We start from the raw sequence: 12,643 nt of genomic DNA, 5'->3' as shown, positions 1-12,643 counted from the left end.
AACAAACTGAAAACAGGATTTAGCAGGAATGCGAGGCAGATGGGTAACACTGACTTGGGACTTCATCTGGGCGGCCTTCTCGGGGTCCACGGCCAGGACGTGCTGGTAGTGGCGGATGGTGTGCTGACGATCCTTATTCTCGGCACGCACATACCTCTTCAGAGCCTGCAGGATACGGTGGGGCTGCGGACACAGACAGAGAAGATAAACTGACCACAAAGGCAGGGGGAGTCAGGTGGACGTCTCCTTATGAGCTGGCTGATCCGTGAATCAGCGCTAGGTTCAAAGAGCCGCAAGATCCGCAGCACAGAGCAATAACAAGAGGATTAGTGAGATGCTGAAAAATTCAAATTAATATCTGAAGCCACCCTCCCCATTATGAGCTTTCAGCAGGGTAATAGAGGACGGGTAATCTGCCACCATTAAATCACACAGCAGAGAGAAAAAGGCAACCATCGCCCATCAGAGACTCGAGTATGAGAATTGTTATCTGGTCATTATGAGAAGAGAACAATCCTTCAAGGAAGCATTTATCTCACAGACTTCCTTTATTCACTAACAGATCATGCATTTCTCACATGACTGCAGATGATGCATGTTCATTAATAAACTGGAAGCGATTGGTCAATGCTGGAAGTCACTCCGAGTCAACAAAGGGCTGGTATTTACATACATGTGGTCAACACAGACACAATACCATCCACACCTGGTATTAACATGAATCTCAAACGCATCTCAACTGATGGGTCAATGACATGATAAATTTATTAAATGATATGCAATTTTATACATTCAATGACCTCTTCTATGATGAGCATGTTTTTAATTTAATTTTGATACAACCGTCCTGACATTATGGTGGAAAAAAAGCCTCTATAAAATAAATTTTGCAAAAGAAAAACATTTGGTTTGGTAAAATCTATTTATTATAGAACTAGAATAATTATAATCATTTCGAAGTAAAAAAAAAAGCTTTATAAATGTAAAAATAAAAAGTTACAAAATTGCTTTACTCAAAGTTTGGAAAACACCTTTCAGCCAAACCAAAGTCATGTGGTGCAACCAACATGCAGGAAATAACAGGACACGAGCTGACCTTCATGACCGTGTGCCGACAAGTCTCTTAAAATACCAGATTAACCGACCTCTTTATGACAAGGAAAAGTTAGTTCAGGTTGTAAATGTAATTTGGTACGACTCTACATAAATGTTTTGGTATTTATATATTCATTATAAATTAATACCAGTGAATAAAAAAATAAAATAAAAAAAAACTTCTCAACATGAGAAAGATTTTAAACTCTTAAAAAACTAAGATTAGCACAGCAACAAGTATTCCGGGTATAACAAAAATATATTACTTTCTGATGGTTACACCAAAATACATTTTTTAAATAATTAAAGATTTTCTTTAAAATTAAGTACATTGTTTTTACATTTATTTATATTTTAAAAGTTTATTTGTGTCATATTACAATACATATGAAACTAATATAAGTATATTTGTAACACTTTTTAAGGATATTTTTGATTGTGGACACTCACTTATTTGTCATGCATCTTTTTTTACTAGATCAAGAAAGTAGAAGTTGTCAGACTACAAAGCATCTAACACCTGCATTTACCACCAAAGAGGATGTTCCTTTCAGTTGTAAACGGGTCTAGTATTTTTTTTAGATGTGGTGTATCGTCTCACCCTTGGTGGATCAGCCTGCAGAGCGGCTAGGTAGTTCTCCAGGGCAAGACGGCGGCGATCGTTCAGCATGGCCTCCACCCGGGCAAGATGAGTCTCCACCAGCTGCTGTTTCTCACTGGCTGCCTCCTCCTCCAAGGACTCCACCATAGCTTGGAAGCGCTGCGGAGAGAATAATAAACACCCCATGACTAAACGGTCACATCGAAAAGGAGATGTCCTCTGGCATGGCAGCTGAGGTGTACCTGGATCAGCGTCTGTCTCTCAGCTTTGGGCAGGTTCCTGGCCTGGCTCTCAGCCTCCTCCCACTCCTTCCTCACCTGGTGAGAGCAACATATTCAAATCACTTGGGGCTCAAACAATGGCTGGGATCTCACTAGCCACATGGAAACAACTCCATAACGTCACATGACAACAACTGTTCATTGACCAGATGTAAATGAGTGACATCTCACTCACCCTTTCCATGCGGTTGCGGTGTCTGATCTCAAGTTGCTCCTTGGCCTTCTGGAAACGGCTGTGCTCTTTATCATCTGCTGGGGTCTCGAAGTACACATCCACGTCATCTGTTGGTTGAGGGGTGGGCGGTACAGCTGAGGGAGTAAAGGGAGGGAGATTATAAAAAGTGAAGCTCTCTCTCAAACACTAGACAGGAAGCATTTTTAGGAATCACAGCATTGCAGAAGCATAGGCTGTTGCTGACTCTAAAGGCCCCTGTCACACTGCACGTCGGACCCGGCTTATATCGGGACATTGCCGGGTCACTTTCTGTGTGAAAGCAAACACGTCCCGGGATTGATTCCGACAATGAACCAGTGTCGGGGACCAGGTAACATTGCCGGTTTCAACCCGGGACGAGCGCTGTGTGAACAAAAGCCAGATCTAATGCAGAGTCGTAGTGATGATGAACGTTATCGTGCGACTCTTTTACCGGCTGTTTTGAAGGAAGATCAACATTCGCGACGAAAATAAATGTGTGCAAACTGTAATAAGGCAGGGATCAGTTAGTTCCTCACTTTCCGCGCTGACGCCGAGATCGTTTGCTTGCTTCAGTGAAAGTATAACATGCCTAGCGTTTTCGACTCGCACATTACACGTCACGCGCTGATGTCACGTGTCATTACGGGATCTTTACGGGTTCTGTGTGAAAGCACGCACATATTCCGGGTCATCACTGGAAGTGTGAAAGTGCAAAATCTAGCGACCCGGGAACAATTGGCAGAACACTTTACCTGTGTATTTGCCGGAATGGCAGTGTGAAAGGGGCTTAGGTAATCAGCTAATTATGCAGTCTAATAAGATTCGCTTTTGGACAAAATGTAAGGCAGGACTTAGTGCTTACTGAAACATTTCAGAGTTGAAGGAAATGTCCTATAGCAACACATTTTTTAAACATTTACACACACAAACAAATTGATAGAAAGACCTAAAGACAGGTCAGAAGGAGCGGCAGCTGACAAGAAAAAGAGACAACTAAGATCAGACCAAAGCGAAGAATAAGCTTCCCACGACTCAGGAGATGACTTTGTATTTCCCCTGATTCTGAGAGAACCAGACAGTACTTCATTTCCCATTCCTTTCATCCTGTCCTCTGAATAGCTCTCTTCTGACAGAACCGCTCGCCTTAGCATTTATCTTAAGAGTTACTGCACAGCTCTGCACGCTATGATCAAGATATGAGTTCAAATCAGATTTCCTTAGTATACAGATGACAAGACCGACATGATTACCCATAAGGCAGTGCACAAAAGGCAACATCAGACATGCATACTGATGAGAACAAACCGTCTTCAGCATCTAGACTGATAAGAGCACAAGAGAAACCTTGAATTATGAAGGTTAATGTGAAAAAACAAACAAAAAAAACTCCCCACCATATTAAACCCATCATTTAATATTGCCAAAGGAACACAGGACGATGTTTCTACTCTTACAAACATTCAAAACATTGGCAGATTAGAACTGAAAGACACACAAAGCAAAATCAAAGACTGAGTAACAAAGAATGGGACACTGCACAAACAGAAATAACAGGATAGACTGAATGAAATAAGATTAAAGCAATAAAACATTGACTGTGGTAAAAACACATGCCCTTGCGTGTTTTCTTTTCTTTAGTAAAATTTTATCATTTTGATAATATTCCAATGACAAATTATTATTAGTGGTACTACTACTAATAAACTACTAATAAACAATAATAGGTAATTACATTGTATGTATTTTATGCATTACATGTATTTTATCAATCTTGCAATTGTATTGCAAAATTGCAACACTGTTTTAAAAGCAAGGCTGTTTTGAAATTCACATCTGGGTAAACTAGTATAGCATTAGTATTGTGAGAGAAAGCAAAGAGGGCGGAGCAGAAGGGGACGGAGTCCTTGGTGACGAGTGACTTACTCAAACGTTTACACACGGCCATGCAGTACTCCTCTGAGTCGAAATTGTTGCGGTTGCCGGCACAGCCTCCGTAGATGAAGTGCACACACTTCCTCTGCTGCATGTCGAAGTGCCAGCGAGGCATAGAGGCACGGCAGGGGCCGGTCTCCGCCTCCAGAGAACACACCGCTAATACAGGAGGGGAGGCGCAGTTAGAGCCTCCAGCCACCGGGGGCAGCTATCAGTAATGCCCTTCAACTATAGAGTGCAACAATGACCGCGCACTTTTTTTTATTTTTACCCTGGGTCCAGAAAATCTTTCCCATTTACTTCCTCCATAGACTTTGCATCTAGAATATTCATTGAGGAATGACTAAAGGCGACAACTATAACGATAACTACATTAACATCCACGCGAGTTTGTTATAGTCCGGTGGATTCTGATTAGCTATATGTGACCCTGGAGCACAAAAGTAGTCTTAAGTTGCTGGGGTATATTTTTTAGCAAAAGGCAAAAAAACCTTTTATGGGTCAAAATTATCGATTTTTCTTTTATACCAAAAAATCATTAGGATATTAATTCCATGAAGATATTTTGTAAATTTCCTATCATAAATATAGATAAGTTTAGTAATACGTCTGATAAGAATTTATTTGGACAACTTTAAAGGCGATTTTCTCAGTATTTAGATTTTTTTTTGCACGCTCAGATTCCAGATATTCAAATAGTTGTACCTCGGCCAAATATCATCCAATCCTAATAACCCATACTTAAGTTAAGTTAGTTAAGTTTTAATGGAAAGCTCATTTAGAAAGCTTTCATAAAATGTACACTTGAGACTGGTTTTGTGGTCCAGGGTCACATATGCACTTTTATCAGTCATCAGCTGAAGAAAAAAAAAAAAAAAAATTCCAACAATATTTTCCTCTGTTATCATTATATTTGAGGTGTGGACTTCCCTATTCTCAATTTAGAACAATTATTATCTTTTTAGTAATATTTGTTGTTATTGGTGTGAACGAGCCATTAGTATAAAAACAAATGAACTTCACAGCAAAATATTCAGATACCTACAAACACACAAGTTTGAGATTTCTGTAGGGAAATTATTTAATGACATGCTTCACGGCTAGCGAGCACTGCTGAGCTCTGCCATAATTTTGTTTCCATGGCAGCAAGCGACTTCTCTGATTGGTGCATTCATCTTTATCAGGATTCTGGGTAATATAATTTTGGCCGTAGCATGCAGATTTTTAAAAAATGAAGTTAAAATCACACTGACGTGTGGCTTTATCAGAGTCAAGATCTTTTCTTAATCTGTTTTGCAAGGTTTACATAACTGATCAAAGAAAATATATTTCTCTATGGAAAAAAAATGAATGAGACTTATTTCTGGACCCCGGCTGTTGTGATATATAGGATGTATAGACAAATAGGCAAAAAATAAAATGTATACTTATTTTCAGAACTAAATGTAAAAAAAAAAAAAAAAAGTCTATAATTGTAAACCTCTATAGTACAGAGGACCAGAAATACGTATCAATGAATCACTGTGACTATGTAAATTAATGAAGGAAACAGTGTGATACCGACCTTCCAGTTCCTGCAGAGTTCTGTCACCATCCTGGCTTTCAGGGATGGCAGGTTTCTCTTTCTTCATGTCCTTTTCCTCACTGTCTCGGTCGTCCTCTTCATCTTCGTACACGTAGTGGTAGTCCTCCTCATCTCCGTCGTCCTCCTCCTGCTCCTCTTCAGCTGTGTCCTCTGGAGTGGGCTGCTCATTGGCAACAGAATTGCTAAAAAAGGATAAAAATATAGAATAAACATGGTTTAGAAGTTACATTTTTCTTACTGTCACGATCCGGTCACTGAACTTCTGTTAAATCACAACCAGAGGTACTCTTCCACAGCACACCCTGGACTACATTTCCCATGCTCCATTGCACCAATCACATTCACCTGAAAACAATCACACAGAGCTGCCTCCAATTACACACACACAGCACAATCATCGCTTTATAAGCATTGGACTTCCGTTCACACAGTGCCGAGTATTGTTCTGCGCATATCCCTCCCATAACAATAGCTTCAATACCAAGCCATTCCATGTTTGTTTTCATAGTCTTGTTTTAGTTTTTCATAGTTTAGTCTTTTTCTTGCTTTGCCTTGTTAATCGTGTTTTGACCCTTTTTTTCTGGATACTGGATTACCCCCTCTTGCTTAGCCCTCTGGATATTGTACACTCCTTGAAGACCCATGCATGCCCTAGGATTATTTTTGTTTCATGCCCTCTATAAACCAGTTTGCCAGTGTTTGATCCATGCCTGTTATGACATCTCTGTCCAATAAAACCTTGCATATGGATCCACACGTCTCATGTCTTGTCAGCCCGGTTACACTTACCTTTTAGCCTTTATTTAAACAGACAGCAGTAGAGTCCCAATCTACACCCTACTCAACATTTAAAATAGTATTGCTGCCCAAGTAATAATAATAAAAAAAGCTCTTTTAATTTGTATTTATGAGCAGCTTAAACTTTTTTTTTTTTACAAATAGCCTTTTTTGATTCATAGGATAAATTGTGTCTTTCTTGAAATGAGAGTAAATGACAGGGTTATTATTGTTAAACCCATATGAAAGGCTACATTTCTCGTTTTGGACCAGTTCGAGATTGAGTACTAAAGTAACAAAAATTACACGCAATTACACACACTAATTCAAAACTATATATAGACATTAAACATTTATGAAAAAAAAGTATAATAAAATATACTACAGAAATACAATCTAATTCAAAACATCAAAAACTATTTTAGTACATCAGTTTTTAAAGTAAATGATGACACGTTTTATTTTTAGGTGAAATGTATACAAAGGACAGTAATTCAGGAAATAAGGAGGAGGAGACATGATAAAACTGACATAAGTGGGATGAGAGGGAAGGAGAACATGGGAAACAGAGGGAGAGGAGGAGCACAGGTTGGAGGTTTTATGATTTATGGAAGTGAATCAAGCAGCGGCCAGAGGTCAAAGGCATGGCACTCGAAAATATCCAGATGGTCAACCTAATTTATCCAACACTACACTCACACAGTGTACGCTCACACACACACACACACGATGTTTCAGCAACTACTCCTCAAATCATAATAAGATACGACAGCTCAGTCACACCAATACATCATCCTTTGAAAAGCGTGCCGGAGCATTTGCTTTGAGGAGGTTATGGAGGCTGTAAGTAAATAATTGACAATACAAAAAATGATGACATTGTGACTAAGCCGCTTTTTAGTTAGATTGGCGAGCACAAGATACCTTAAACATGTGAACAATAGTGCATACAAATATAAATAGACATTAAAATGGTTTAATTTCTTTCTTTATGATTTCTTAAAACTGATCTGAAACTTTGGAGCCTTTTAAAACTGATCCGAGATACAAAAAAAATAAAAATTAAAAAAAAATTAAAAAAAAAAGCCTTGAAAAAACACGCAACCTTGGCCTCGTGTGGCAAAGTTTCAATGCAATTTATCTGTAAATATAAAATGTATAAAAAAAAAATTCTTGTTGATAGTGTATGATTAATTGTGGTAAATTAATTTAATTGAAATTGTGGTAAATGATTAAGCCCTTCATTTCTGAAACCACAAACCACAGTGAACTAAAGGCCCGTTTACACTAAAACCAATCACAATAAAGATAACTTTAATGACAACTATATATTTGCATCGACACCAACGCACAAAAAACTCCTGCTTATTATAAACATATACTAAAGTTAAGATGTCTGCCATGTTAAAACGCTAATTCTAATTGACTGTCGGTATTTGATTTGTTGATCAACCGGATAAAATCTTTCTGAAAGTCGTTCTAACGAGATTGTCGTTATTGTTGTAGTTGTGGTGTATACTCCACTACAGAATGCTACTGCTATTAAAAATTAATTATTTTTAAAACTATTAAAACTATCTTAAAAGTCATCGTCCTTGGTGTAAACAAGCCCTTATGGTGTGTTCACACCAAACAAGAAGAGAATATGCCCATCGCGTCCCTCGCTCTAGATTATTCGCGGGATGTTTTTCATGTCACTCGTATGTTTTTATTTTATGTTTTATATATTTTAGCTCTTCGCTTGATTGGCTTGCACAAGATTAAAAAAAAATTTAACTTGCGCGGAAGACACTATCGAGGCAAATATCTCACGTTCGCGGCAAATGCATAATTTGGGAATAATTTAAATCGCGTTTGGTGTGAATACATCGTAAATACATCACAATCGCGTTTGGTGTGAATACATCGTAAGACTCATTTCAGAAGATCATGTGTATGCACTACATTACCTCTCCTCTACTACTTCATCATCATCATCATCATCATCATCCTCCTCCTCAACAGCAGGCTCCTCCACCTCCACCGCCTCATCCTCATCTTCTTCCTCATCATCTAGCTCGTTAGAAGGTGAAGCAGGAGGTGCGGGCTCTTCAGGACGAGTAGACGGGCAGCAGACGTATTCAGTGCCGTGGAACTTATCGATGCCACAGGGCAGCAGCATGCCGTAGCTGTGCAAGACCATGTTCCCCTTAGAGCAGGCCTAGAGAGAGAGTCAAGAAATCCCATTCAATTAGAGCAAATGTGCTCTGAAAGGCCAGTCTGCTGCGTAAGAACAGCCCGAAGAAATTTAGCAGAGCTCCTAAATGTCTGTCCTGGGATCAGTCGAGTTGCTTTCATAGAGTATGCACACACCGAGAATGAATGACGGCAGCTCAGGGTGATTTACAATTCCAACACACACTGTGACCATGTACACACTGCAGCTAAACCTGGTTGTGTCGTATTCTACGTTCAACTCTATTCTGCACACAGAGTTCACGGCATTCTGCATATTCTTTCATGAGGATGGCAGTGATGACAATACATGTCTGGGATGCAAGCGTAGCTTCACAAACTCAAAGCTAAACTTTATAGATCACATTTCATTCTTTACATATGACAACAATCATCAATAGTAAAGTATTGCAAAATGATGGAGTAATACAAAAATAACAACAATAATTATTTACAATTGCTGTTTGGTCAATGGTGTGTATATATCAGCTAATTAATAACTTTGAATCAGGCACATTTAATCAGAATTCAGAGTTAACATTAAAGACTTATATTTGTTAGTTTTGAAACTCAAGATTAATGTTGGTTAGTTTATTATATTTATTAGTTTTCTTATTATAATTATTTCACATTTATTCTGTTATGAATATTATCTTTTGGTTTCACCAATCAAAATAAGTGTAAATCATTTAATAAAACATTTAATAAAATTAAGATTAAGTGTATTTCATTTCATAAGATTACCATCATCACATGACTATTAAATGCATATATATATATATATATATATATATATATATATATATATATATATATATATATATATATATATATATATATATATATATATATATATATATATATACACACACACACACACACACACACACACACACACACACACAAATATTAATTTTAAGCAAGAATGATACACTACCATTCAAAGGTTTGGTGTCAGTGAGATTATTATTATTTTTTTATATAATTCCTTTATTCTGCAATGATGCATTACATTGGTCACGGACCATGAGTGACAGCAAAGACTTTTAATTATTACAATAGAAACTATATTACATATAAAATATGTAAATATTCCTTTCTTGTGAACTTTCTATTCATCAAAAAATCCTTTCCCCAAAACTTTAAGCACCCAAACAGCATTTCAGAATTTCTGATTATTGAAGGATCAGTGTGACACTGAAGACTGGAATAACGGCTGCTAAAAAAACACAAAAAAAACAAAAAAAAAAACAGGAGAATTCCATAATTTTTTTTAATCTATTAAACTAGAAAAACCATTTTCTATTGTAATAATAATTCATACTATTATTGTATTTTTTTTAACATATAAATGCACCCTTAAAATAAAGATAAGCGAAAGAGACTTCTTTAAAAAAAAAAAAAAAATTACCTTAATGGCCCCAAACCTTAATAGTAGTGCATAAGTGTCTTAATGTTGATTACTTATAACTCTGAGATGCTCCATTGATGTGCTTTGCCTCTTTTTGACATTTTTGCCACACATAATCATAAACATCCAGTGTTAGTTAGTGACACACAAAGAATGAAAACTTGAGGAATTTAAGCAGTTTATGCAAATGAATGCAGCGGTCACACCCAAAAACTGTGAAAATGCTCTACAAAAAACTCAAACTGTGGAAGATTCAAGCTGACAACGATTAGAAAAGAGTACAGACGCCAGGGAAAAAAGAGAGGCAGAAGCAGAGCAGCATTCATGAGTTGTGAGCGAGTGTAAAACGAGTTCAAGAGCAGATTTGGAGAGCAGAGCATGTGTGTGTGAGGTGGCAGAAGTCTAGAGATTAGCAGTATTACAGCAGCTCAGCTTATCCAATTATCAGAGTGAAATGTGAGGACTCAAGCATGCAGCAGGAAAGGCTGCGAGAACGAGTGCACAACACACTGGAAAGCCAGCGATTTCTACAAGGGTTGAGGATGGCTCCGATGTAGAGGAAAATCACATTTTGCTAAAAGCTTGTGAAAGCCATGTTCTGTAGGATCCTATGTTTTCTTTCGTGCTGAAAACAGACTGAATCCCATATTTTTGAAACCCATATTTTTTAAATACATACAATTATTAAAACTTTAAAGGAATCACAATTTTTCTTCCATGTTTTAGTTTTAACAGTCAACCTCTGTTGTGCATCAGTTTGACAAAATACAAGGAACCATTTGGATTTCATTTAATTACATTGGTAAAGATGTTAATGTTTTTTATCATAAATTGTGAAAAAGCATAACAGACAAATTCATTGGGCATTATTTTTTGGGGAAAAAAAAAACAATGTAATAAATTATTAAATTGCAAAAGTTTTTTTGAATATTATGTGAATCAATTAATTAGACATGCTTTTTGATTATTAAATTTAACTCAACCATTAAATGCAATCCAGAGAAATTTGAATAAAAATGTAAAATGTAATTAAATGATCTAAAATGTAATTTAGGTAAACTGTACAATTTCATGATTTACCTTAGAGACACTTCTTGATTACTAAAATATATTAGCCATTAAAAAGCAAAATGCAAATAAAAATGGAATTCGGGAAAAAAAATTTATGAATTTGGAAAAATTCATAAAGTCCTACTTCTGTCACGATGACCAAAAGTTGAGTGTGTTCTGGCAGCGACATCAATTGACCAATGAGAATTTCAGAGATGAGGATCTAACTATGTTTTTAGAAATTGAATTTACTGAATACCCATGACGTGGTTCCTTCTGCATCTTTTGCGAGCCCTGTCTGTCGAATCTCATTTGTCCAAAGGCTGGCTTTACAAAGCTGTATATTAGATTTTAAATACATTCACTGCAAGATTACTTGTTGCGCTGCTTCTGATTAAGCATTATTGCGCATTATGTAATCAGTGTCTGTATGTGGCGCTGGACGTTGCCATCTTACCTCTTTGGCCACACCGTGCCACTGCTGATGGCTCACGCAAATATCCATACGCTCCTTGTGGAAGAATTTACACTTCTCTGGCACCAGGAGGACGTCACTCACAAATTCCCCAACTGAAATCATAAAAACATACAGCATGCAGATTATTGGCAAAGCTGAGGCTGTAATATCTTGCAGCTGGTGCAATGCAAACAGCAAAACATCTAACACCCACTTCAACGAAACAGAATTGCAAATTTAGGACAACACGGCTTAATAATTCATCAACACATGGTCTCTTGCATTTTATAATGAGCATATTACAAATAGAGCAAGTGGCATCTGAATAGACATCTGGTCAGTACCAGGAGACAGAACAAAGATCTGGCTCACACAGACCGTCCCGTCCACAGCAGAGAGAGAGAGGTCTCATTGCACTTTTGAAGGAGAACTATGTAATTCTTGCTCAACATTTCTGAGTTTGAACATGGTGGTGCTTACAAACATTTTTCTGATCAGGCTTAACCACTGGAGTTTAGAGCAGGACAACCTGTTTGAGGGAGCATGTGAAGGAGTGAGTGACAGCTGAGGAGCTCAGATGCCATCAGACGGGACAGTATGGGACTGGGAGCCATATGCAGGAGAGTTATTACAGAGCTGATTTCAGGACAGCTGGGAGGCCAATCTGACATTTGAGCCTGAACGACAGAGAAAGAGGTTGAATCCTTTAATGACCAGAAGTCTGTTCACAATAGAAGAGGATTGTGACCGTCCACAAACTGCTCATTTAGCCGTTACCACAAAACAGGCCTAAGGCCAAATCAGCCTGAATCCAGAGCCGAGGAAAGCCAGACAGGAGAGAAAGAAAAGGTCAGTGTTTTGGAAAATGAGAGGGTTTGGAGGAAAGAACTGGAAATCTAAGATAACACAGCTGTTGTTCGAACCAAAGCCTCTTCATTCCGTACAAACTCACACATGCACTCTTGCCAAAACTCGTCCTCATCGGCCCTCGGGGCCAAACTAGCTAAACTCCTTACATCATTGAAAACAGCATCTAACCTGAAT

General features: G+C 37.8%; 1 protein-coding gene across 5 annotated transcripts in view; it reads right to left on the bottom strand.

The window, feature by feature from the left end:
* LOC113061765 (amyloid-like protein 2) overlaps window positions 1–12,643 on the bottom strand; it is a 66,951-nt gene that overhangs the window by 15,386 nt on the left and 38,922 nt on the right. For 4 of the 5 annotated variants that reach the window (XM_026231193.1, XM_026231190.1, XM_026231194.1 and 1 more), the window contains exons 4-11: window positions 11,600–11,712; window positions 8,417–8,667; window positions 5,670–5,872; window positions 4,097–4,264; window positions 2,153–2,286; window positions 1,939–2,013; window positions 1,697–1,855; window positions 55–183 (exon numbers count right to left, since the gene is read on the bottom strand). In XM_026231193.1, coding sequence (XP_026086978.1) covers window positions 55–183; window positions 1,697–1,855; window positions 1,939–2,013; window positions 2,153–2,286; window positions 4,097–4,264; window positions 5,670–5,872; window positions 8,417–8,667; window positions 11,600–11,712 — 1,232 coding nt within the window. The remainder of the gene's footprint in view (window positions 1–54; window positions 184–1,696; window positions 1,856–1,938; window positions 2,014–2,152; window positions 2,287–4,096; window positions 4,265–5,669; window positions 5,873–8,416; window positions 8,668–11,599; window positions 11,713–12,643) is intronic. The other variant, XM_026231195.1, reaches the window with a different exon arrangement.

The sequence above is a fragment of the Carassius auratus genome, chromosome 43 (genome assembly GCF_003368295.1).
Source record: "Carassius auratus strain Wakin chromosome 43, ASM336829v1, whole genome shotgun sequence".
NCBI lineage: Eukaryota > Metazoa > Chordata > Actinopteri > Cypriniformes > Cyprinidae > Carassius > Carassius auratus.
Note: the sequence above shows the minus strand (reverse complement) of the source record. Positions and strands in the feature narration are given on the sequence as shown.